The sequence below is a fragment of the Ammospiza caudacuta genome, chromosome 18 (genome assembly GCF_027887145.1).
Source record: "Ammospiza caudacuta isolate bAmmCau1 chromosome 18, bAmmCau1.pri, whole genome shotgun sequence".
In the NCBI taxonomy this organism is placed as follows: domain Eukaryota; kingdom Metazoa; phylum Chordata; class Aves; order Passeriformes; family Passerellidae; genus Ammospiza; species Ammospiza caudacuta.
In genome coordinates, this window is record NC_080610.1 from 4,454,641 (window position 1) to 4,477,909 (window position 23,269).

Consider the following 23,269-nt stretch of genomic DNA (forward strand, 5'->3'; position numbering starts at 1 on the left):
CCCCAGAGTGAGAGCCCAGTAGCCACAACATTCTTCCACAGATGCACTGGATGATGCTTGTCCCTGGGTGCACAAGGCAGTGGGAACCCCAGGTTGTTCCCATAGCTGTGTGCCCTCACATTTCAGCTCCCCCTGCTCTGCATGCAGCACTCACAGCTGGGCTCACTGTGCTGACAGTCCTGATAGAAGCCAGCTTATGGCTCCAATTCCCAAAAGCAGGGCAGGCTGAGCCGCTGGTTGTGCTGGGAGCATGACTGAGCTGCCTACAAGATCTCGGTGGCTGGAGATGGGATCCAGGCTTTGTTTTTTCCCATCCCGTTGGATGGCAGTGATTTTGTCTGAGAAAGAGCATGTGCTATACTTGCTGTGCACTGCTGGAGGAGGGAAGGATGCACACAAGGAAAACAGTTCTACCCACAGCAGGTGAGGAACAGTGCCAGCATCGTACTATCAGTTGCAGATGACGGGTGGTGGGCAAAATTCCTGCCACTTTCTAGATTAGTAAGACACCTCCTCTGGGTCCAACAGCAGACTGATAGAAAACACAGCCCACAGAAGCATTCCCTGCAGATGGTGTGCTTTGAACTACTATTAATCTAGACAACCTTTTGCGATGCTCAAAGAGTTTGTCCAGGAATAGAACAGCTGGACGGAAGGAGCAGTCTCGGCAGCACCCGCGTCTCTCTTTGTCCTCCCCAGCGAGCATCTCCGGGCAGACCCAGCCCGGCAGGAGGAGGAGGAGGAGGAGGAGGAGGCTCCTGGGGCTGGAGGCGGGTGCGGAGCGGGTGCAGAGCGGGGCACCGGAGCTCGGGCAGCTCGGGCAGCTCGGGGAGCCGGGGCGGGGCCGGCCGGGCGGGGCAGCCCGCACCCTCCGCCTTCCGCGGCGCCTCCCCCGGCCCGCAGCCCCGAGCCCCGAGCCCGCCCGGCCCGAGCGCGGCCATGGGCTCCCGGCTGAGCCGGCAGAGCAGCCTGGAGGAGGAGAGCGGCGAGGAGCCGTGCCCGGGCAGGCTGGAGAGCGGCCGCGGCGACTTCCACCTCTCGTCGCTGCTGCTGCACCCGCAGAAGCTGCCCGGGGTGCTGCGGAAAGCATCGCCCGCGCCCTACGTGCGGCGGGTGGGGTGGCTGCGGGAGATCCAGGCCACCATCCGGGAGCACAAGCGGGAGCACGCCGTGCACATCCTCCGGCTGCTCAGGAAGGTACAGCGGGATGCGGGATGCGGGATGCGGGATGCGGGATGCGCGCGGGGCAGGGACAAAGGGCCGTGCGGGGCTGCGGGAGCCGCGGTGCAGGAGCCCCCTGCCCGGCGCGGGGTGTGCAGCCCCCTTGGGGGGCTCTTTGTGCTGCCTTTCTCCGCTCCGTGCCCCGCTCCGTGCCCTCCGTGCCAGGGGCACCAGCCACCTCCCCGACCCCGGCTGGCCCGGCTGCCGGGGCACAGAGAGGGGCTGGAGGAGCTGCTGTGCAGGAGAAGGGGGGTCCGGGGTTGAGCTGTGCCCATCCACACCCCTCCGTGCCAGCCCGAGGGTGTGCTCAGATTGATGCCCCTCCAGAAAAAAGCCACCCACTGCCACCACATCCCGTTATGGCCACTCAGCCAGCCTGGCTGAGATATATCTGGGAAACCCCAAAATGGCTTTGGAGGGCACCTCTGGGACAGGCGAGGCTGAGAGGAGAGGTAAAGGGGTCAGTGTATCAGTGGGAGCACGTCTCAGTCTGCCGCCATTCAGGAACACCACAGGCAGTGTGCAGACAGTGTGGTGCCAAACTGATGCTGAGGACAGAGCCCTGCTGCTGGAACCGAGCCATCTCCTCCATCACTCACTGCTTCCATCACTTTCCAGGCAAACTCAGCTGCCCCAAACTGCAGGCAACTCTCTGACTGGTGGCACAGGGAACAAATTCCACCTCTGATGGGGACATCAAACACCATCAGTTTGTGGCTTGTCGCGTTGCTTCATTAGATAAGGATCATCTAACTTCATCTTGGCAATGTGCATTATCTCTTCCTTAGTAGCAAGTGGCCTTTGGGTGTGAGTGCAGTGGAGCAGGGTCTGGCTCACTGGATGCTCGTTCACCCACACCACCAGCTGCAGGGAGCTGCATGCACAGCCCTGCCTGCCCTGCATGTCCAGGGTTTTACAGCACATCTGACAGTGGTGCTCACTGCCCTGGGCTGCCAGGAGGTTACACACTCACAGGTGAGAATCCACAGGACCAAAATTCCATCTCTGCTTCTCCTGTTCACTACTTCAGCATTCACTAGAAGATTGTTACTAGCACCACACTCTTTTTGTCACACATGTAGACAGATAAATTCACAGCAAACCTCTGTGTGTGCACCAGTATGGCAGACAAGGGTTGAATAAGATTTAAGGCAGTTTTGGGAAGGCATTTTTGCAAGAAGCTTGTGAAGAAAGAGAGGCAAGCACTCACTTCATGGACGTGGTGATGTACCATGAACAGACTTTACTAGGGTATGCCAGAGGCCAGAGCTACAGAATGTCATGTCATTTCTCTCCTGGAGACTGAGGCACTGAAACCTTCCACAGACCCGGGAGGTCTCCAGAAGGTCCATCTGTGACCAGGCAGGGTTTGAGTGCTCAGGCACGGGGCCATATGGAATGCAGGGTCATTTCTAAGCTCCTTTCAGGATCAGTTGAACACCTGGCCTCCCCACATCTGCGCTCGAGAATTACCATGCCATGAACATTCACGTGTTGCCTGCTGCCTTTCCAGTTCCCCATGTTCTTCCTGGTCCCCAGTTCTGCCTGGCCATGATGAAACAGTGACTGCCTGCCCATCTGCTCACAGCAGAACAGTGGCACATGCATCCTGTAATCACAGCATCTTCTGCCAAGCAAGATGGGAACCCATCCAGCAACACCCCAAAGCCTCTGGTTCATTGAGCACTCTGAGGTTTCAGAGATGGAGGGTTTGCACCACTAACATGTACCACACCCCAGGCTGGGGTCATGCAATCACCACCAGTCCTCCTCATGTGTCCAATGCCAGCTTCAGATCAGCCTTTTTTTCTAACTCACAGATTTTCCTCACTCCACAGCTGCATCCACCCTTTAGCTGGGTCCCCATTTGTCCCCCCTTACCTTGGCAGTGTCACGCTCTCGGGAGTCACGGGTTAGTGTGTCCCAGGTGAGGGTCTGTTTGTTACCTGGAAAAAGAGAGATTCCTTGTTCACTCCAGTGGACAGGGAGGGTATTTAACACCACACCTCATCACCATGCCTTGGCCAGGATGCAAACGCCCCAGGGAAGGCAGAGAAACGGTGGGACTGGAATTGCAGCCTGCTCAGGGGAGCAGAGAGCTCAGCCAGAGCAGAGGACAAGGGATCCCCTGTGTGCCTCCTGCTTGCCCAGCCCTGCAGGTGCTCCCTGCTGATGGATCTGCCAGGGGTTTTCCCCTGAGGGCTGCAGACTGTTCCTGGGATGTTCAGAGGGTGTGGTAATGTAAAGCAAGCAAGGCAGGCAGCAAATCCACTGACACAGGTGTGGGATCCCAGCATTTCAGAGGAGTGCATGGAGAACAGCTGCAGGTGCAGGTGCAGGTGTGCTTTGTACACGAACACTTGGTCAGCTCCACTGCACACCATCCACCCCAGAAATGCCACCAGCAGGAGCCAGATCAGTTTTCCTGCTGATCTAGGTGGGCTGATCCCTCAGCTGAAGCCCAGGGAGACATTAGACTTAGACCAGCAAAAAGTCTGCTGTAATCTGTTTTCCCTGTGCTGAGACGATGGCAAAGTGTCATTTTTAAGACAACAGCACTAAGCCAACTGAACTGGCAAGACTTATAATATTCTGCTGTCTGCAGCCACCTTTTAGCTGGTACAAAATTTTCCAAGAAATGAGAGGGAGAGGGAGGGAGAGAGGGAAATAAGTAAGATGAGCTGCAATGCCTCCGGGCTAAGAATTTATGGAATATCAATGTGCAGTGAACATTTACAGCTATATTACTGAAAAAAAAACCTTGCAGGCAGGATTTATAATGGGAATGCAGATTCATCTTAATGGTACAGTTCCAACTGGGGGAGTTTAATTACTGCTCTGACATCCACTGCTGCATGCCCAGCCATGCCATCCCCACAGCAGCTTTCTTCATCTGTGCACATTACACTTGCTGTGGGAGGCTCCATTTCCCTGAAGCCTTATGGTTAAGGGAGACACTGGCATGATGCCTTGGCAGGCTCCTGGCCCATGTCCAGCTGTGGCTGTCTGTCCTTCAGGGCTGATCCACTGCTTGGGTCCCTTGCCTGCTTACAGGTGCCGTTTGTGTACACAGAGTGATGGTAAAGTATTTCATTTATTCTCCCTTCCTGTGTCTCTAGCCAGGGTGTCTTTGGGATTGTGCTTCCTGCTCAGTCCAGCATATCCAGAGCAGGATGAGGCACTGGCTTTGATTGGTGCTTGGAGTTAAGATCCCAAACCCCTGCCCTCCATGGCTCTGGCCCTGTTGGTGATGTATGTGCACACATCCAGCTTTTCCCCCCCCCTCACTCCATTTTTTTTTTAGCTCCCAGTCACTGGGTGGTGCCTGAAACATACACTCAGTAGAGCAGTGTGAACATATGGGGCACCCATTTGCTTATTCATTTCTCCTGTCAGCTGCATACAGAATGGGGAAAAGACTTGTTCCCTCCCTTAGCTGAGCCCCCCTTATCAACTGAATCAAACCCAGCACTATCCCTACTAGAGGGTTTTTCTGTTCTACATCTCTACTCCTAGGGTATTTTTTTCATATGTGAATATGTGATCTCTCTTTCCTACATTTAAAAAAAATTTTTTTGTTTGTTTTTCACAGCTCTGAGGTACCTTTTTATTGTAATAACTGTGTCAGTATATTAGCTCTTTGCTTTCTCCTTAGTTCTTTGCAGTATTATCCATTTGGCCCTGGGAAGGCTTTTTGCTCCCAAAGATGCTGAGGTTTTCAAAGATGCCCCATCCCCTGGTGCACACAGATAAGTTGCATGGACCACAGATGCTCCCCTAACCCACACTGTGGAAGATGGAAGAGGAGCTCCTCTGACTGTGGTGTGAAGCCACCTCTAAATTTAACACTGCATCCCATCCTGAGAAATTCACAGCACAGCTAAACTCACACAGGTGGGCAGGACTTCTGCTCAGCCAGCCACCACCAGGGCATATGGCAGCATCTAAATACCTGAGAGAGGTCTGATTCTTCCAGAAAAGCTGAGATTGGAGAAGCAGCTTTTAGAACCAGTCTTCCTGCTTGGCTTCTTCAGCAGATTCACACATAGAGCTGACAAAACTGTGTTTCTCTGAAGTGAATTCTCTCCAGGCTCCAGCCAGCCTGGAAATGATAGAATTCTCACCTTCCTGTGGTAGGTGGGAATAAGGTGGACTAGCTGAAATTAGCACAGCATCTCATTCAGCTCTCTGGCTGCACAGCAATGCTGGGTCAGACACGGCTGGATAATCCAACTCTGCTGGATAATTTCCTGTACAGGGCATCCAGCTGGCACCACAGCAGATTTACTTTCTGGTTTCAGAACATCCCATGGCTATAGCCCTGAGGAAATCTGTGTGCCTGACTGTGTCTGTTTTTGTTGTAGGACCTAGGACTGGAAGGAACATTTCTCAATGAAGTGCTCTACAAAAATGCAACTTTCCTCAACTTGGTGGATCCCATCTCCCATGACCTGCTGATGAGCCTTGCCAGAGACCTGCAGTGTCCCAAAAAGGTGACTTCTCCCCCAGCTCAGTGAGTGCTTTGTGGCACAGCACTGATGCAGAGAGCCCTGCTGGGGCAGCTGGTGCTGCATCAATCCTCCAGAGCCAGGCAGAGCGTGCCCTGGGAGTGGCAGCATCTGGATTGTGGGGCACTTTTCTGTAGAAATCGGTTAAAAATACTTCAAAACATGAATGCAGCTGGAGGAGAGGATGGCTATGTGCACAGAGATTAGGAAATTACTTTTTGTGCCCATAGTAAACTTAGTGACAGGGCAGAGACATAATCAGTGGTATCACAGGGGTTCAAAGCAATTAGAGCTCATGGACCTGCAGAGGAAAGCAGAGATCTCTGCAGGAAAATCACCTCTCTCTTCCTGGGTCCTTTGCCATATGTAACTACCTCAACCCAGCATTATTTGTCCCCATAAAGTCTCAGAGTTCCCCACAGAGAATGGTGCTGCAGGAATGTATTGCCACTGGTGTGTTATGTGCACAGTATCCCTGAATGCTCCAGCATTTCCTTCAGAGGATGAGGACTGCAGAGCAGAAGGGCAGGGCTGAGAACAGACAGACATCACAGATGTCCCAGTCCCACTGCCACAACCAGCATCAATTTCTGTTACCCTTTGCCACCTCAGACACTTGGATTTGCAGTGTACCCATTTGCTCATTGGGCTTGGAAAGTGTCATGTTTGCTTTATAAGGAGAGGAATAGAGTGAATTTCTTTATTCAAAGAGAGATATTAAGAACACAGAGCTCAGAGCAAGCAGCAGTGCCCCAGGGAATACACTGAATGCCTGGTGTAGATTAGTGGCATTGCTAACCTTGTTCTGCCATCTCCTGAGGCTCACTGATAACAATTAACCAGTCATGTCTCAATAGACAAACCACATTTAGCCAAAGTTTAATCATCATTATTAGGCTGTAGCAAAGCCTGGGGAAAAAAAAAAAAAAACCCTTTCCAAGAGTAATGTCTGTGTAATTCATGTAAGCATTTGCAGGAAGGGCTGGGGTGGTCTTTACCCACACTTCGCCTGACCTCATCTCCAGCTGTTCTACCAGACCTTCTCCAAGGCCATGCTGTGCAGTGCCCCTCAGGGCAGGCAGCAGGAGGGGACCTTGCTCTAATCCAGTTCCCATGTGTTTGGCAGATAACACATTGCCATTTTTATACACCTGCTTATCCCCCCTCTCTAGTTTCATGGCTTATGGATGCACTGACACACGTACCATTACATAAAAAATTGTTTTCCCCATTCCTAAGGAAGATGTTGAGCACCTGAGTTGCCCTTCAAAGCCAGCAGAGGTTTAATGATTTAATTAAGTTCTTTTAGAAATTCAGTACCTACAGCAGCACACCCTTCCCAGAACAACGCCAGCCCACGTCCCCTCTCCGACCCTGGCTGAGCATCTGGTGGGTGTAACTGCATTACAGTGCAATTCCCAGCCTGTCAGTGGGAATTAAATCAGAGAGGACACAGGAAAGAACAGGAGGGTAACTCTCAGCTGGGAGCCAACAATCACTCGCAGGGCTCTGTGCCAGCTGCTGCTCTGGAGCCTCTGTGCACGTGCACCCACTTGGACAGGTTTGCTGTGGTGGGTGACAGCAGAGTGCCAGCTGCAGCCCTGCCAGCACACAGGAGTCAAAAACAAAGCACCTAATCCAGAGGCATGGGCCAGTCCCTGTAGGGCTCCTAGGGAGGCTGGGATGGGGATCAGGGATGCTCAGCTGAGCACAAGGCTGGGATCCCTCTCCCCTTGGCACAGGGGAGCTGCCATGTGCTGGCAGTGCATCCCTCAGGGACTGCTGAGCAAAGCCACAGAGCAGCTGTTGGCCCCCAGAGCAGAGCTTTAACTGCTCACAGTAAGGAATAAATCCCTGCATTCCCTGACAGCTTTTCTGGGTGTTCACCTATCAAATCCCTAAATGCACATGTGGCCCATGGCTGGAGGGCTGAGGGGAGGGAATGCAGGTGTCTGTCAGCAATTGGAAAATACAATAGGGAAGGCAGAATTCCCAGCCTTCAGCAGCTGCCATTTGCCATTCTGCTTCAGCAGAGGAAGAGGTTCTGTTCCAAGCCATGGCACTAAAGAACAAGTGCAAAAATAACCCAGGAAGGCAGAGCAAACATGTGGGTGACTTCTTTTCCTGACGAGTTAGTGCAGGGGCGGGAGGGAACTGCTGGCATTGCAAGCTCCCAAACTCACACCTCCTGTAGCAGAGTGGACTGCAAGGAAGTAAGATGGACTGTGGACTAAGTTTCCTGTCCTGACATCTCCCAGCTAGAGCACAGGAGGCTGTAGAGTCAGTGTGTTACTGCAGGAGGAGCAAGAAGCACCTTGGGGATGGGGCAAGGGTGCCACTGACTGACCTTCCCACATCAGGGTATCAGATAGTCCAGAGACAGAGTTTGGGGAAGCACAGCAGCAAGGTAATTCACAGAAATTCAGCACTGTCCTGTAACACAAGGAGTTGGCAGCACAGGGGTCCCTGTAACAGAGCATTGTCAGTCACCCCTGCCTCAGCCCTAGAAAATGATCTTCTCTTCTGAGTTTCACTTGTTCCTGGGTGGGCTGTGAAACTGTAGCCCTGCTCTGGGCAGGAACATGCTGGGCTGGGCTGGGTTCCTCCTGGCAGTGCAGAACTCCTCCTGCTCCTGCTCCACCCCAGGAGGAGTGGGCATATGGCAGAGGCATCTCAGGCCTTCTCACCATTCCTCTTCCATTCCCTCTTCTCTTCCTCTGCTCCCTTACATACATGACCCTTCTCCACTGCCATCTTTATTCCTTTCCCATCTTCCTCTGCCTTCCTCCTTCTCCCATGCTCTGCTGTGGTGCAGGCAGTCTGAGCTGTCCCTTTGCTTTCAGGAGTATGACCCCTGGAAATCCTCGGACAGGATCTGCAGGCAGCTGATTTACCACCTGACCCCGCACTCCAAGTGGCACCGGCACGGGATGCCCCGCAGGAAGTCCCAAGTGTGGTAAGAGCCCGGCAGGGATGGTGTGGGTGGGCACGGAGGGGGATGTGCCTGGGCAGCCCATCCCACCCTCCTCAGATGGAGACAGGACTGAAAGCAGCACACAGCAGCTGCATGCAGCCTCTGCCAAAACCCAGCCCCAGCAGGACTCTCTTTGACGTGTTTTGCTCCTTCCTGTGTGGTATTACAGCTCCTCACCCTCTCCGAAGTGCTCTGAAATCAATCCCCCCTGAGTGCACAGCACAGACACCCCTCCTGCAGGGCCTGCAGGGTGTTTGGCCCCAGCAGCATGGCCAGGGCTGCCAGCCTGCAAAACCCCCCATGTGCCAAAGGGAGCTGTTTCCAGCTCTGCATCACACCCTGTCCTCGTTTAAAGCATCCCTGACGGTGGGAAAAGTGTCCCATATGAGGCACTGCCCCCAGTGATCACCCCATTCGGCAGGACCCCCTCTGGGGTGGCTGGCAGGGAGGTGCCCATCCTTCTTAGCTCCCACTTCTCTGCCAGCACCTGCAGAGGGCCCTGGTGTTGGGATCTTTGGCTGCTCAGAGTGACCCCAAGGTTGTTCAAAGTCTCTTTTCCCAGCCCGGCACTTGAAGAAGGAGTCAGAGCTCTTCATTTCTCAGTCTCAAGGTTGTTTATTGTTTCTTATCTATAGAAAATTTTCTCCTGCCCTGCCGAAGTCCATCCAGCAGGACAGTTCCAGGCACCCTGCCTGCCCCCAGGCTGTGTTATGTCTTTATAGTAAAAACTACATGTACAATGTTTACAATTCCTTCCCAACACCTATCACCTCTGTTAGACAGTGAGCTTCTACTCTAAACCAATCTGTGAGTGCCAACATCACAGCAGAAGATGGAGGCCAAGAAGAAGAAGGAGAAAGGCTGGACATGCCCAGTTCCCTCCATCTTGCCTCCTGAACCCCCATACCAAAAACCCCAAAATCTACTTTTCCACCCCGTGATAAATTCACTAATATTCTACCTAATTTGTTGTGGCTTGCTGATCTTCATACAAGGTTGGTAATTTGCTCCACGGGTCATAATCAAACCCACAGGTGTTCTGGGCTCTGTGCCAGGGTCCCTGAGCCCCCTGGCAGGGGTCCTGGACAGCAGAGGGATGTCCTGGGCTCTGACACCCTGGGACGGTGCAGATGCACAGAGAACCCAGCTCAGAGCACGCTGGTCACTGACAGCTACTGGATGGCAGCTGCTTTGCACCACTAGAAGTGTATTTGGACACCCACACTCGTTCCCTCCTTGCCACTTGCTGGTTTTTCTGCCCAGATAAAGAGCAATCCCCATGTCTTTTAAATCCACCCCTCCTCTTGTCATTTTCTTGGAGCAAACCCTGTTCTTGTGACACAGATCACCACTGCTGAAGAAAAGACAGAGAAGTGACTGAGAAAAGAGCTCATGTCAGCCCCATTAGATTCACAGGAATAAATGCAGGATTGGATAAAAAGAAATGCAAAATCAGCAGCACTCTGAGAATGGCCTTGGGCTTTTCTGATGCTTTTGGTCTTTGATGTGTGTGCCAGCAACTTAAAATCCCCCATGAGAGTTGACATTTCCATCATACCTTTCGTTCTGACTCAGAGGCAGGTTCCCAGTGCATCCTAAGGAATAAAATCCCCAATGCCATGATTTCCAGGCCATCTGCCTCCTCTTGCACCTGCAGCCCCACTTTGGCAGGAGCTGAGCACTCCCAGTGCTCTCAGCCCCAGCACCCACAGGGCTGGACTGTTTGTGCTGCTTTGCAGGTGCCAAGCACAGCTCAGAACAGGACTGAGCTCTCAGAGCTGAGTGAGCCCTTTTCCAGACCCACTCAATGACATTTTCCCTGTGGGATCCTGCAGAATACTGGGGATGCAGGATATAGATGGCAGTCCTGACCTCATCCCAAGTTTAAAGAGAAGAAGTTCAGATCTCCAGACTCCTCCTTGCAGGCAAACCTCTTCTCCAGCTGGACTTGAGGATGAAGGGTCAAACTGGAAGTGTTCCCTGTGATTGCACAGCGTGCAAAGTGCTGCAAACCCATCCTTAGCAACAACAGAGAGGAGGTTTGTGGCCAGAGGAAGAGCTCTGGGTCCATGAGCACCCCACATAGAGGGTCAGGCCCCAGGTATTGGCCAGGTACAGAACACCTGTGAGCACAAGCAGGGAGAGGGCAGCAAGGCAATGTGCAATGGGTCTGAAATGGGCTGCCCTGCCTGGCTACCACACCCAGTTACAATGTGTTACATAAGGCACAAATTAATTTTGATGAAATATTTAACAGCACAGCTTTCTCTTTTAAGTGTGGAGATGAAATGTTTTGCAGTTTGCAGCAGAAGACGCCTGCAGAGTTGGCATCTGAGGCCGCTGCAAGAAAATGGGTGTTGCCAGTAGCAGGCAAGCAAGAAATAGCTGCTTCTTTTGGAGATACCAAGGCATAAGTTTGTTCAGGCAGGCTGTTTTTACATTCTGCACTTCCCTCTGTCTGCTAGTGGGAGTATTTTACTACAGGATCTGTCTCAAACCCTGTGCCCTTGGCTTGCACCCTTCCTGCTCTTTGGGTCCTGCAAAGAGCATGGGTGTAGCAGAAATACTTTGAAGGAATTTCTAAAATCTAGTGGGGGTTAAGGACAGCAGGGAGGGTCTGTGCATGGAGACCACATTCAGAAACCAAATTCTCCTCTTGCTTTTGCAGCCTCCTGGGCGTTGGCATCTGGCTTTCACAGAGCTGATGCCCGACTCCCTTGCTCTCTGAAATGCAATTTCTACTTTCTGCAGCATGTTAGATGGGTCCAGGAGATAATTAGCAAGCTCAGCCATACAGAGAGCTTGGAGCATCTGCCAGGTTTTAATTACATTTGGGCTGTTATGGAGCTGTGGTGCTGCAATACTGGAGTCAGATCATGCACCAGGTGTTTGTGCCCACTGCCAAACCAGTGGGTCACAAGCAAACTCACAGCAGTTGCATCCCCAGCTGCTCTCAGTGGGACCCACATCCAGCAGGTGCACACCTGAGCCACCCATGAGCTGGTGAAGCAGAAAGATAAGAGACATTTCTTCAAGCACTGCTGTTTCAGTGCACAGGCAGAGCCCATACAGAAATGTGGAAGGAGAAAGCTCACTGTGGGTCCAACAGCAGCTGGAGGGAGCAGGAGGCATCCAGGCCAGGCTCTCTCTGGTTCCTGTGCCTGACCAAACTCCTGAAGGTGAAGCTGGGAGGCAACCTGCCCTCTGCACCCATGCCTGTGTGCTCCCTGGAGTGGCTGTGTGCCTTGTACAAGGCAGGGTGAATCTGGGGACTGCAGTCCCCAGATGTGCAGTCACCCAAAAAAAACTATTTCAGCTGCCCGGGGGATACTCAGACTAAGATTGCCACACTGAAAAGAAGGGGCTCCTTTGCAAAATCCTGTCTGCAGCCAGCAGCCTGCACCCCACTGGCTCTGCCCTGCTTGGGTTGGCTGCCTAACCAAACCAGGAGGATAAGCTCATGCAGATTTACTCTGGGGGTATTAAAATTGAAAGCTCAAAAGGTGAAGGATAAGATTTCTGCAGCATTTTTTTTTTTTTTTTTTGCAGGGACTAGCATAACTACTACACAATTTTCAGTCCTTTATCTCCTAGAGGGAATTTGGTTTTAGCACCATTTTACAGTTGTATAGATCACTCCCACTTAATGAGCAGAATACATCCTGGAGTGTTGTATAACTCCAGCTTCACTTTCTCGTTAAATTGATGTTTAGTGTGTAAAGAGTAATGCATTAAGAAATGCTCCCTTATACAGACATAAACCTTTTGGGCTATCAGTGCCACTCCTGTGGATTTTTGACAGATGCAGAACTTTCAGATGTTATTAATTCTTGTTTTCAGAATTCTTGGGGCCTCTTGCCATGCTGAATTCAAGCAAACTGTCACCATCTGCTGCCAGAACAGGGTGGGACCCAGAGGGTGTATTGCTTTTTGGGCTGCAGTTCAGAGCAGAGAGGGAGAAGGGTATCAGGTGAAGACTGCCTTTGTCTGGAGAGCTGGATCACAGTCTGGTACTGTGATTAGGAAGCCCTGGATGACAACTGAACTGTCTTGGCAAGGCTGTGTTAGGGAACCTTAATGTATCTTCCACTTGCATCATCCCCAGAGCTGGCTCCTTCTGTATAACCCTTCCTTTCCTGAGTGCACAGGATCAAACCTGACTCCACAAAGCAGGCAGCAGACACAGCTTTATAATTGTGACAAAAAACCCCCAGATTCTTTATACAGTGGCTGGTTCTGGAAGAGCAAATGCAGTTAGTTGTGTGCATGGAGTTAACTCCCACACCACATGTATATGGCCTTTCCTTTCCACAAATCTCACCACAGCTTCACTTTGCTCATCTGAGTGAATTTCATCATGGCTAATCCAGTATCCCTTCTGGGCTCATTGCTCCCTTTCTGTTATTGATGTGCATTGGCCAGACACTGCAGCATTAGGTGCATTTTTAAAATGCAGTGAAAGCACTTGTGTCTGGAGCACTTCAAGGAAACAGCTCTAAAGGGCTTCACATATTTTTTTTTCCTTGAAAACATCACTCAGCACTGAGGCTGACAGTTCTGGCAGATGAGATCCCAGCCTTCACATGGCATGAGGAGAATATTAACTACAGCTTCGTGTCACCCTTATGCAACAGGGTAAACAGGCACCATCATTCCTGCTCCAGTGAGAGGAAGCCAGGTCAGTTAACTGAAGCCACATGGAAAACATCATATGGGAGCACAGGAACTGCCCCACACACTGTTTGCAAGGAGCTGCTGCTCACAGAGATGTCAGATGGACAGACATGGCAGGAATTGTGCCCTCACCTTACAGTGCAGAGCATCCCAAACACTGCCCTGAGGAGCATACAGCATACATTTGGGGGTTCCTATATATTTGGAAAGCTGTTGGAGGTGCAGAAAGGGTCACCCAGCAGCTTGACACTGCCCTGCCAGAGTAAAAAGGCCAAGAGAAGCAGGACACTCTGGTGGGCAGAAAGTGAGTGAAATAACAGAGGCTGGGTGGAAGGGAGCAGTGAAAAACAATCAGCAGAGACCTTGTGCCTCTGTGACTCGTACCCAGTTGAAGGTCTGACAAGGACATGGGTCAATAGATGATATTTACAGCAAGGAGGCATTCCCTGCTTTGCTAGGGGAGGCCTAAATAACGAAGGGAAACAACCTGAGGCCTTGGACAGATCAAGCAGCAGCAGGAGGAAGGCCAAGGGCTCACAGGTTTCTTGAACACACCTTCAAGGACAAAGTGACAGCAGAGGCAGGAGGAGAGAGGCACTCAGCTGCATCAACAACTGCTGATTTCCAGATTTCCATGTCCCACCCCGGCTGCAGAGGGAGGGAGACAGGACAAAGGCTGCCTTTGCCTCCTCTCCACAGCTCGGGCACAAGGATGGAGATGTGACCAAGGGAGTGACCCATTTGTGCACTGCCTCCATCCTCCCAGCAGGGCCAGGATCAGCTGGGGCTGGGTTAGTCTAGGTCAGTACTTTTGAGGCTTCTCTTTTCCTTTTTCATGTTCCTTCAGAGGCAGCTAAAGCCAGCCCTGCACAGCAGCGCCCTGTGCCACTGGGGAAGCAAAGCAAGCAGATTATGCTAAGCAGGCAATTAAAAAGCTCAGAATCCATCCCCTAAATCACTGCTCAAAGCAGGGATGCCATCCAGACATGCCTGAGGTTCTGTGCAAGAAAGAGCAGCTGAGAGATACCTGACTCATGGCTAATTAGCCACTGCTGGCAGTGCCTGTTAATGACAGAGGGGATATCCACTAATGGGAATTTCTGGCATCAGCAAAGTTTTATATTTGGAGACAAATTTAATGTAAAAATAAAAGACAGAGTGGTAGAAAGCTGGTAATTCTCCAGAGAAATAGGCATGAAGTGGTGAGCACCCCTCATTAGCAAAATTCTGTCTCTTGCTGTCCCTTCCCAGCCTTTCTCCATAGCATGGAGACAAGGAAATGAGCTGAGACTCCAGGACATTCAACATTCTTGGGCTGAACAAGCTCCCCCACACCCCACAGAGCTAACAAGAGGCCAGACACCACTGTGACTGCTACAAGTCCCAACAGGGCATCACTCAGGAGCCACTGCACCTCTTTGGTGCTGCCACCAAAGAATTTAGCTGATGAGCAAGAAACTGATGGGATTCAGTGCTAATAAAAAAACCAAACATGCTGAGCCTGCAGCTTCATGGACGTGAAGAAGGACCTGGAAGATGGCCTGAGGGTTAATTCTCTTGGGACAGGTCCTGGAGACAAACAGACAGCAATTAATTTCAGGTCCCCTAATTGTCCCGTTTCAAGACAGCTCCGTATTTGCTAATGCCAGCTGAGTTTCCAGGAGGCTGGAACACTGGCTGGGTGTTAGTGGAAAGAGGAAGATTTTTATCCCAAAATAAAGCCTGGGGAGGCACAGGATGGTTTCACCTCTTTCCCAGCCCACATTTCTCACTGAGAGGGGTTTTTTTTTCCAGACACCCACAGGTCTCTCAGCCCCCTGCTCTGTGTGGACTGATCCAGGGTGGATCTCCCATAGCCAGGCTCAAAGTGCAGCCTAGGGAATGCTGGTAATGAGGAGAATATTAACTACTGCTGAAGAGTAGAGTTGGCACCCAGGGATGGGATAAGTGGCACTGAGGGGAGGAGGAAAACTCCCTCCTTGTCCACGGGAGAAAGGCCAGACCCCAGGAAGGGAGTTGGGAACAATGCAAAGCAAAACCTTCCACATGAGGAGCAAGGACATGCACCTCAAAGAGCTCCCATCCCTCAGCAGGTGGAGAAGGGCTGCAAGCAGGTGCTGATCCTTTATGAAAAGAACTCTGGGCCAGCCCCATTCCCCACTGGATGCTGCATCCCCAGGCAGGCAGTAGGGCTGGGCAGTTCATTGCCCTTGTTTCTTGCTCAAAGTTTCCAAGAATTTCTCACTTGCAAGCCATTTCTCCAGCATTTGAGGGAGTGGGGGGGTTGTTTCCTCTCCAGGCTTGCTGCAGATAATACAAACACAGGGTCCAGATCCTTGTCAGATGCAAATCCTCACAATTACAAACGTGCCCTGAGCAGCAGTTGCAGCAGCAGTGGGTTAATCCAGCCCCCAGTGCTCTGCAGCCTCTGTCCACGAGTCCCACAGGCATCCAGAGCCACGTTGCTAAGTAGCTGTTGTATCTCACACAAAAGGAAAAAAGCCCTCTGCAGCTGAAGCAATCTTAAAGCCTGTTTCAAGTGCAGAAATTAGAGGATAATACATGACCCATTTCCCTGGAAATAAACCTAGTATTTTCTCAGCTGCTGCGCGAGTGACTGAGAGCTTGGTGCCCTGTGTATCATGGCCCTCTCCCCCCAAGAAATGGAGCTTAACAGACCTCCAAAAAACTCCAAGTGTCAGATAATTCAGAGTAAAGCATCTACCCACATCTCCTTGACCCACTTCTGACTGCAGACCCATTTTCCTTTGAAGCAATAGAGAGACTGGGTAGCTGTTCTGTGCCTTGCCCTAGAGATGGGGTTTAGTTGTGCCTCTTGGAGCAGCACACAAACACCAGGGAGGCGAGGAGGAGGCTGCCAGGGGTCACAGCATGCGTGGGGTGTTGCATCTCATGCTTCAGCACTTACCAGAGAGCTGAGGGCCTGGCTGCAGCACAGGGCTGTGTCCACCAGGATGAGGCTCCTACAAACACATCCCTACAAGAGGCATTTTTATAGGCAAGAGAGCAGCTCAAACACAGGAGGGAGCCCCCCGGTCCTGAGACAGGAGGCCCAGAGTCACCCTGGCAGGTACAGCAATGAGGGCAAAAGGAAGCAGCAAAAAACACAGGAAAGGAAAGAAAAACAAGCCAGCAAAGAAGGGAGGGCGGGCTCTGGCACAGGACAGGAGGGTTTGAGCACATTCAGCCAGGAGCAGTCCGGTCTGGAGAATCAATTATGGGAAGATAATTTGTCTGCTTGATTAAAGCCTCCTTGGGGTATTGGCTCGGCGCTGGGAGAGCAGCAGAAGGTACCTGTTGTGCCGAGAGCACGATCCGTGACTTATTACTGCAGTCTGCTCACGGCAGCCACAGGAGCGGAGGGAGGGGAGGCTCAGCGGGCGCAGACAGACGAGCACATTGCCTTTGTCTTTCAGACATTTCCCTTCAGTCATCCCTGTCTGCACTCGGAGCCAAGTCGCTCCGGAGGGGACCCCGAGAGGGTCTCAGACCCGTGCCCTGTTAAGGAGCGGCGGGACGATCGGCACCTGGGAGCCGAGGGCGCAGCGAGCGGCGCCGGCTCAGCCGTGCCCTCCAGCGGTCCCCGCTCCAGCCCGGCTCCCGTCCCCTCGCCAAACCACGCTCCTGCCCCGCAGCTTCGCAGAAGGAAGGTCTGAGGAGGCTTTGCGCAGACGCAGACAAGGGTTAGGGTTGGGGAATGTGCCCCTGTGCTCGTGTCTCCGTTCTGTGTCCCCCACCCAGATCTGCCGTGGTTTGACTGGGATAGAGAATTTCCAGGAGCCACAGGCTGCGTTTGTACAACACAGGCACTGAAGTAGTTACAGGCTTGTTTCTGGGCTTGTTTATGCTCTATTCCCCACTCCCAAGAAAGCCTTATTCTAAGCCCCTACAGGCCAGAGAAGGCTGCTGTATCTCTTGTACCAGCCCCCTGTGGATACAGGGGACAGGTACCCTGTGCACTCAGGTTCACACTCCATCTCATTCCTCCCTGCTTCCCTTGATCCACATGAATGCACACCTGCACTGAGCATTGGATGCTCTGTTCTGCTAGAACAAGGACTCCAGATCAAACACCCAGATAAAATACCTGCCATGACTACAAGGATAACTCTTGTTGTGCTGGGGGAAACCTGAGATGTTTCCAACTTCGAGGCTGGTCCCTGATAAATTTCAGACAAGATGAACCCTCTTTTGTGGTAGACTGTGCTACACCACTGCCAGTGATTGGTGACAAACTATACCAAAGCAGACGTTATTTTTCAAGAGAGTTGAAGAAATACAGCTCCCAGAAGCCTGGGCTGATCTCAAGCATGTCTTGGGTTAGCAGAAAAAGGGAGACTTGCTCAGTGCCACCCTGACCACAGCATGCACAGTTCACACCTGCTGCTGCAGCAGGCAAAAGAACTGCACTGCTGCTACAAGCAATGTGCTGGATTAATTAATTCTTCACAGTCCCATCTCTGGGCCCAGATAGTGGAGGGATATCAAGTACCATCTTCAAGGCCCTCTTGTGTGCTCAGACCAATTATATTCCCCAGCACATCAGTCCCTGCCATTTGACGGGACAGACAAGCACTGCTTCCCGTGCCCCTCCTGTGATCTACTAAGGTGTGGTGTGGGTCATCTGATGTGTAAATATTTAGTAATACATTTTACTTACAATACTTCAGGTCTGAATAGAAGTTAATTCCTGCCGTTATTAGCTCTCTGCCATGAGAGCTCCTTAGTCCAAATGCATGCTTGCAGGTATGGTTTCAGCCTTGCACAGTGAATTCCCGTGGGAAATACAAGGACACAGTGAATTCCCATGGGAAATACAAGGACACATAGAAGTAGCCTGAGCAAAGTACTGCTAAACCCAGGGCAGGAATCTGTGGGCTTAAGAATTGACAGGACAGGCCATGAGATCTTTCTGCCTCATGCTCCGTCAAGAAGGTGCAACTGCAGGTTTGTGCCAGTGTTGAACATGTCCACAAAGGGCTGTGGCCTGCACTGGTGCCCATTTACTGACTTCTGTCAACACATGCTTATAGGGGATTATTAAGGGCTGAAATTTCTAGGATGCCATGAGCTGCATATGTGAAGCAAAGCTGCAGAGGCAGTGCCACGTCCTCTGCACAGCTCCAGCAGAGCCTGGCCATGCTGAGGCTTGGAGCTCCCTGCCACGGGAGCTCCTGCGGTGCTGCAGCCTCCTCCGAGGGAATTGCATGTCCCCATGTCCCCATTGCTTTCAGGGACTGGCTGTGCCACAGGTGTGCAGGACACTACAGAGAGCCAGACAGGAACAGTGGGGACCTTGGAAGTGGTGGTTAATGCTTAACCCACCCTGATCCTCCCAAACTCAATAAGGCACTTACAAGACCCCCTGAGCACATGACTGAGGGGCTCCTACTATGTCCTTAAGGCAAGATGTGTCTGAAAGAGCAGCAAGATTAACACAATTTAGGGAAGGGATTAGGTTCTCCTGTGTTATAATAACACACATTTCTACTCAATTTTGCAACACATCCCCCAGCAGCTCCTGTAGCCCCACAGTTCCCACTTCTCACAGCACTCTTGAAAAACCCACAGAGTCCATCATTAAGCTCCACACCCCATTTCCTTTGCATCCCCAGCAGCCTCACAACACAGCTTTCCTATCTCCTCCTCACTCCCTTGGCCAGGCAGACAATAAAAGAAATGGCTGAAGTTATCTCTTAGCACCCTTATGCCCTCCCTGCCTCTTCATAGCTGCAGCAGATCCCAGATGATCTGCTGACCACAGAGACCCAGATAGGCAGCCACTGGTGCTGCTTACTGACTAAGTGCTGCTTGTGAAGGCTTTTAAAGGGACACGCAGTAAATCCATTCCTGGAGTGCAGTTTGCCCATCTATTGTTTTCCTGATGAAACATCCATTTCTCAGATATTTAACACAGCTCTCCTCTGCAGCACAGACCTTGGCATTCACCTGGAGAGGCGGCTCACAAACAGCGCCCACACAGAGTAAACCAGTGCTTTTGGAAAGTTTGCTTGCCTTGGTTATTTTTGCTTTCTATGTATGAGCGCCTGTATGGGCACATACAGACAAACCCTTTGACATCTGCTAGTGGGAGACACTTCAGCAACCTGTGTTGAGCCAGTTCTGGCAAAGTTTATGTGTAAGTGCTGAAAATACACAGCAAAGCCCCAGAACAGTCTGCCCTGAGGTATGGTGCAAAGGCTTGTTTCCCCAGTGAGCTCTGTTAACCCTTTCCTTAACGTTCTAGCCCGTGTTGTTGATGAGTTCTCCCTGTCCCAAATGCTGTCTCACTTGGCTGGGATGGATGGGAGCGCTTTGCTTAAACCTTAATGATCTCTCTTGATGTCTCCCCTTCCCCAACATCTCCCCATCCCCAGAACAGTCTGCCCTGAGGTATGGTGCAAAGGCTTGTTTCCCCAGTGAGCTCTGTTAACCCTTTCCTTAACATTCTAGCCCATGTTGTTGATGAGTTCTCCCAGTCCCAAATGCTGTCTCACTTGGCCGAGAGTTCTCCCCTTAACGACGCTTAAACCTTAATGATCTCTCTCCACATCTCCCCTTCCCCACCACCAGCCTGAAGACCAGCCTGCAGAAGAAGGTGAGCCAGGACTCCATGGATTTGTCAGGGATCCCCCTGAGCATGCGGGACGTGCACCGCATGGCCTACTACCTGCAGAACCACGGCGACCGCCTCACCTCGGTGGACCTGAGCTTCACGGAGCTCAACGACGACATGGTGCGCCTGCTGCTGCCCTTCCTCGGCGCGCTGCCCAAGCTCACCCACCTGTCCCTCAACGGCAACCGCCTCACGCGGGCCACCATGAAGGAGCTGACTGACACCATGAAGGACATGAACAAGTTCCCTTGCCTGGCCTGGGTGGACCTCGGCAACAACGTGGACGTGTCCTCCATGCCGCAGCCGCTGCTGGTGGGCCTGCGCAAGCGCCTCAGCCAGCAGACCACGCTGCCGACCATCTATGAGGCGCTTGACTGCGACTCTGAGATTGCCGGCGGGCACGAGGGCAGCCAGCCAGAGGATGAAGCAGCCGGAAGCGCCCCGCCACGTGCTCTTTCTCAGCAGGGCTGCGAGAGGTGACTGAACAGCGGGCTGGCGCCGGCACGCTGAAGCAACCCCAAGGAGAAGTTTTTGAGTACAAACATCAAGCGGAGGGCCAGCTTGACCGGCTTCCCTTGGCTCTTTTCTCTCGCCTTCCCTGACATCTTCCCCCCCAACCTGCTGTGAGACAAAAGCCTGTCGTTCCCCCCACGGCGTGTTCCGCTCCCTCCCCTCGCTGCCAAACCCATTGCCCACGTTCCAGAGAGGAACCGGTGACTTACAGTGAACCTGGTCCCCAGGCAGGGTCTCACTGGAAGACGGGAAAAGACCTGTCGGAGTCAAGAATATCCTCCAGCAGCCATTGGGTTGAGGGAAAGGGGTTGGGGGGAACCTAAAACAGAAACAGGCTTGTAGTTTACTTCCTTTCTTCCTTTTCCTATGCACCTTGGAAACCTTGGGACCTGCAGCCTTGAGTGTGAAAGGAGGTGCCCCAAGAGCCTAGTGCTGTGGAGTTTAGTGGAAGGGCTCAGAGGCCAGAGCTGGAGCCCGGCAGTGTGTCTCCCTCTTGTGTCTGGCTCCTTTTGTTTTGTTTTTTTTCCTATTGTGTGTTTTGTATGAACGTCTGAACAAAGGGACCTGGTCAGAGACCATTGGATCACATAGGCTGGGGCGGACACATGGCTTGGAACTGCAGCATCAGGATATTTGCTGTGTGACCGGGGTGAGAGGGAGGGGAAGGAGGCATGTGTTGGTGGGAGCATGGGGGATGGGATGAGTTGGGATGGGATGGGGAGGAGGGGGGGAGGACAGGGAATGGGAACGGTCTTGTGGATTAGTAGGATTGGTTTCAAAAACTGTGCTTTTGTACTAAAATTACAAGATCCAAGGTACTACAACTGCAAGTTCCAAGTGAAATTGAGGAAAAGCTGACAGCTGAGCACCTTAGTGTGGCATAGAGGAGCGAGCAGGGAACGTGCCAGAGGTGGGAGCTCCCAGTCGGAGGCGCAGAGCGTTGGCTCCTCGTGGCACACTCACCTCCTGATACAGCCACGACGGGAGCAGCTGCATCTCCATTTCCAATGCTGTCCAGAAACCAAGCCACTGATGCAGAATTTCCAGTGTTTTCCACATTGCTCATGCTCTATGTAAACATAATAAAGAGTTCTCTTGGACATGAGCGTGAAGCACTTCAGAGTCTGAGTACCTGGGTGGTTCGGAGGTGTTGGAATATGGATCAGAGCCCTCAAGCTGTGCCTGAGGGACAGGATCAGGTGCCATTCACATTGGGCAGTGTGGTTCAGTGGTTCATGCCTTAAGGAAGGGGAAACATGGGTGTTCATTTGTGGTAGGCTGCCATCCTTCGTGTTGCAAGGGGCTGGTAGAAGTAAACTGATGAGATTTAGCTGATAAGTCAAGTCCTCTCAATTATCTGTCCCCTCAGGAATTCGGACTTGGATGAGTTTTTGAGAGTTAAAAGTTTAAAAAATGACACATATTAAAAACATAAACATCCTCACCCTTCTAAATTAACAATGGTAACTTTGCCTTCTGCTGATTGTCTCTGTGAGTCTCAGAGCAGCACACATAAGCAATGCTCCTATATGAAAACAACCCAAATTCACATGGAATAGATGCACCTTTCATGCTCTATACTAATTTTACAAGACATTGCAATAAGTAAATTGGTGATTTTTTCAAGTGATCTCTTCCAGTTGGACCAAGAGTGTGAGGACACTGGAAGGTATTGGTGTCTCTGATCAACCACCAAAAGCCCCAAATAAAACCAGTTCCCTGAGGAAGAAAAGTGGGATCAAACACTGTGCTGAGCATTACAATCTGACACTGCAAATGCTGGACCCAGTCCTATCTGCACCCCAGGCACAGGTGCAGGACTTCATAACCTTCACATTAACCTGCACGAAGTCACCACCTGCTCTCTTCTCACAACTCATTTTTCCCTTCTCAGTGTAGTATCTTAAAGAATCTTAAAATTGTTTCAGTTGGGAAGGACCTTTGAAGTCATTGAGTCCAAACATTAACCCAGCACTGCCAAGCCCACCACTAAACCACATCCCTGAGAGCCACAGCTGCACCTCTTTTCCATAATTCCAGGGATGGTGACTCAACCACTGCCCTGGGTGACCTGTTCAGTGCTCTACAGCCCACTCCTGCTGGCCACACATATACAAGCCAGGATGCCACTGGCCTTTTCCACTCAGCAGCTTTCCAGCTGCTCTTCCCCAAGTCTGGAGTCATGTTTGGGATTGTTGTGACCCAAGTGCAGAACTTGGCACTTGGACTTCAAACAATTGTCCTTGGACGATCAAATCCAGCCTGCCCAAACCCTTCTGCAGAGCCTCCCTACCCTCCAGCAGATCAACATTTCCACCCAACTCGGTGTCGTCTGTGAATTCAGCTGAGGGTGCCCTTGGTCCCCTCATCCAGATGATCAATAAAGACATTAAACAGAACTGGCCCCACTACTGAACCCTGGGGAAGCCCACCAGTGGCAGCCCCAGGTGGCTGCAGCTCCATTTACCACCATCTCCAGGCTCAGCCCTTCCTTTCCTTCCCTCCTGTGGAAGAGATGGTTTTAATTTTTTCTTTTCCTTCCAAAATACCTTTCAGCAAAAATGAAAAGTATTTCAGATGTCAGCAAGATCTGTTTAAACTCTCACAGTCTAAGCAGAGCAGCACTCTGCTGTGTGCCAGGAAGAAAACTCGGGCACAAAGCATTTCAATGAGGGCTTGGAGCTGCCTGGTGAGCCAGTGCAAAGCTCCAAAGAGGGAGCAGTGCTGCTGAACATTTGGTCT

At 51.7% G+C, this 23,269-nt stretch overlaps 1 protein-coding gene across 1 annotated transcript; it reads left to right on the plus strand.

Annotated features, from left to right (window-relative positions):
* The first annotated feature begins 939 nt into the window (after positions 1–939).
* Positions 940–21,144, plus strand: LRRC75B (leucine rich repeat containing 75B). The gene is made up of 4 exons (XM_058816888.1): positions 940–1,197; positions 5,586–5,714; positions 8,573–8,685; positions 19,972–21,144. Exons 1-4 carry the CDS (start codon positions 940–942, stop codon positions 20,492–20,494), a joined length of 1,023 nt encoding a protein of 340 aa, XP_058672871.1. The 3' UTR covers positions 20,495–21,144.
* Positions 21,145–23,269: the final 2,125 nt, after the last annotated feature.

Coding starts and splice junctions, on each gene's coding strand:
- LRRC75B (XM_058816888.1), top strand. CDS start 940: ATGGGCTCCCGGCTGAGCCGGCAGAGCAGCCTGGAGGAGGAGAGCGGC. Junction 5,715..8,572: donor ACCTGCAGTGTCCCAAAAAG/GTGACTTCTCCC, acceptor CTTTGCTTTCAG/GAGTATGACCCCTGGAAATC. Junction 8,686..19,971: donor CGCAGGAAGTCCCAAGTGTG/GTAAGAGCCCGG, acceptor CCCCACCACCAG/CCTGAAGACCAGCCTGCAGA.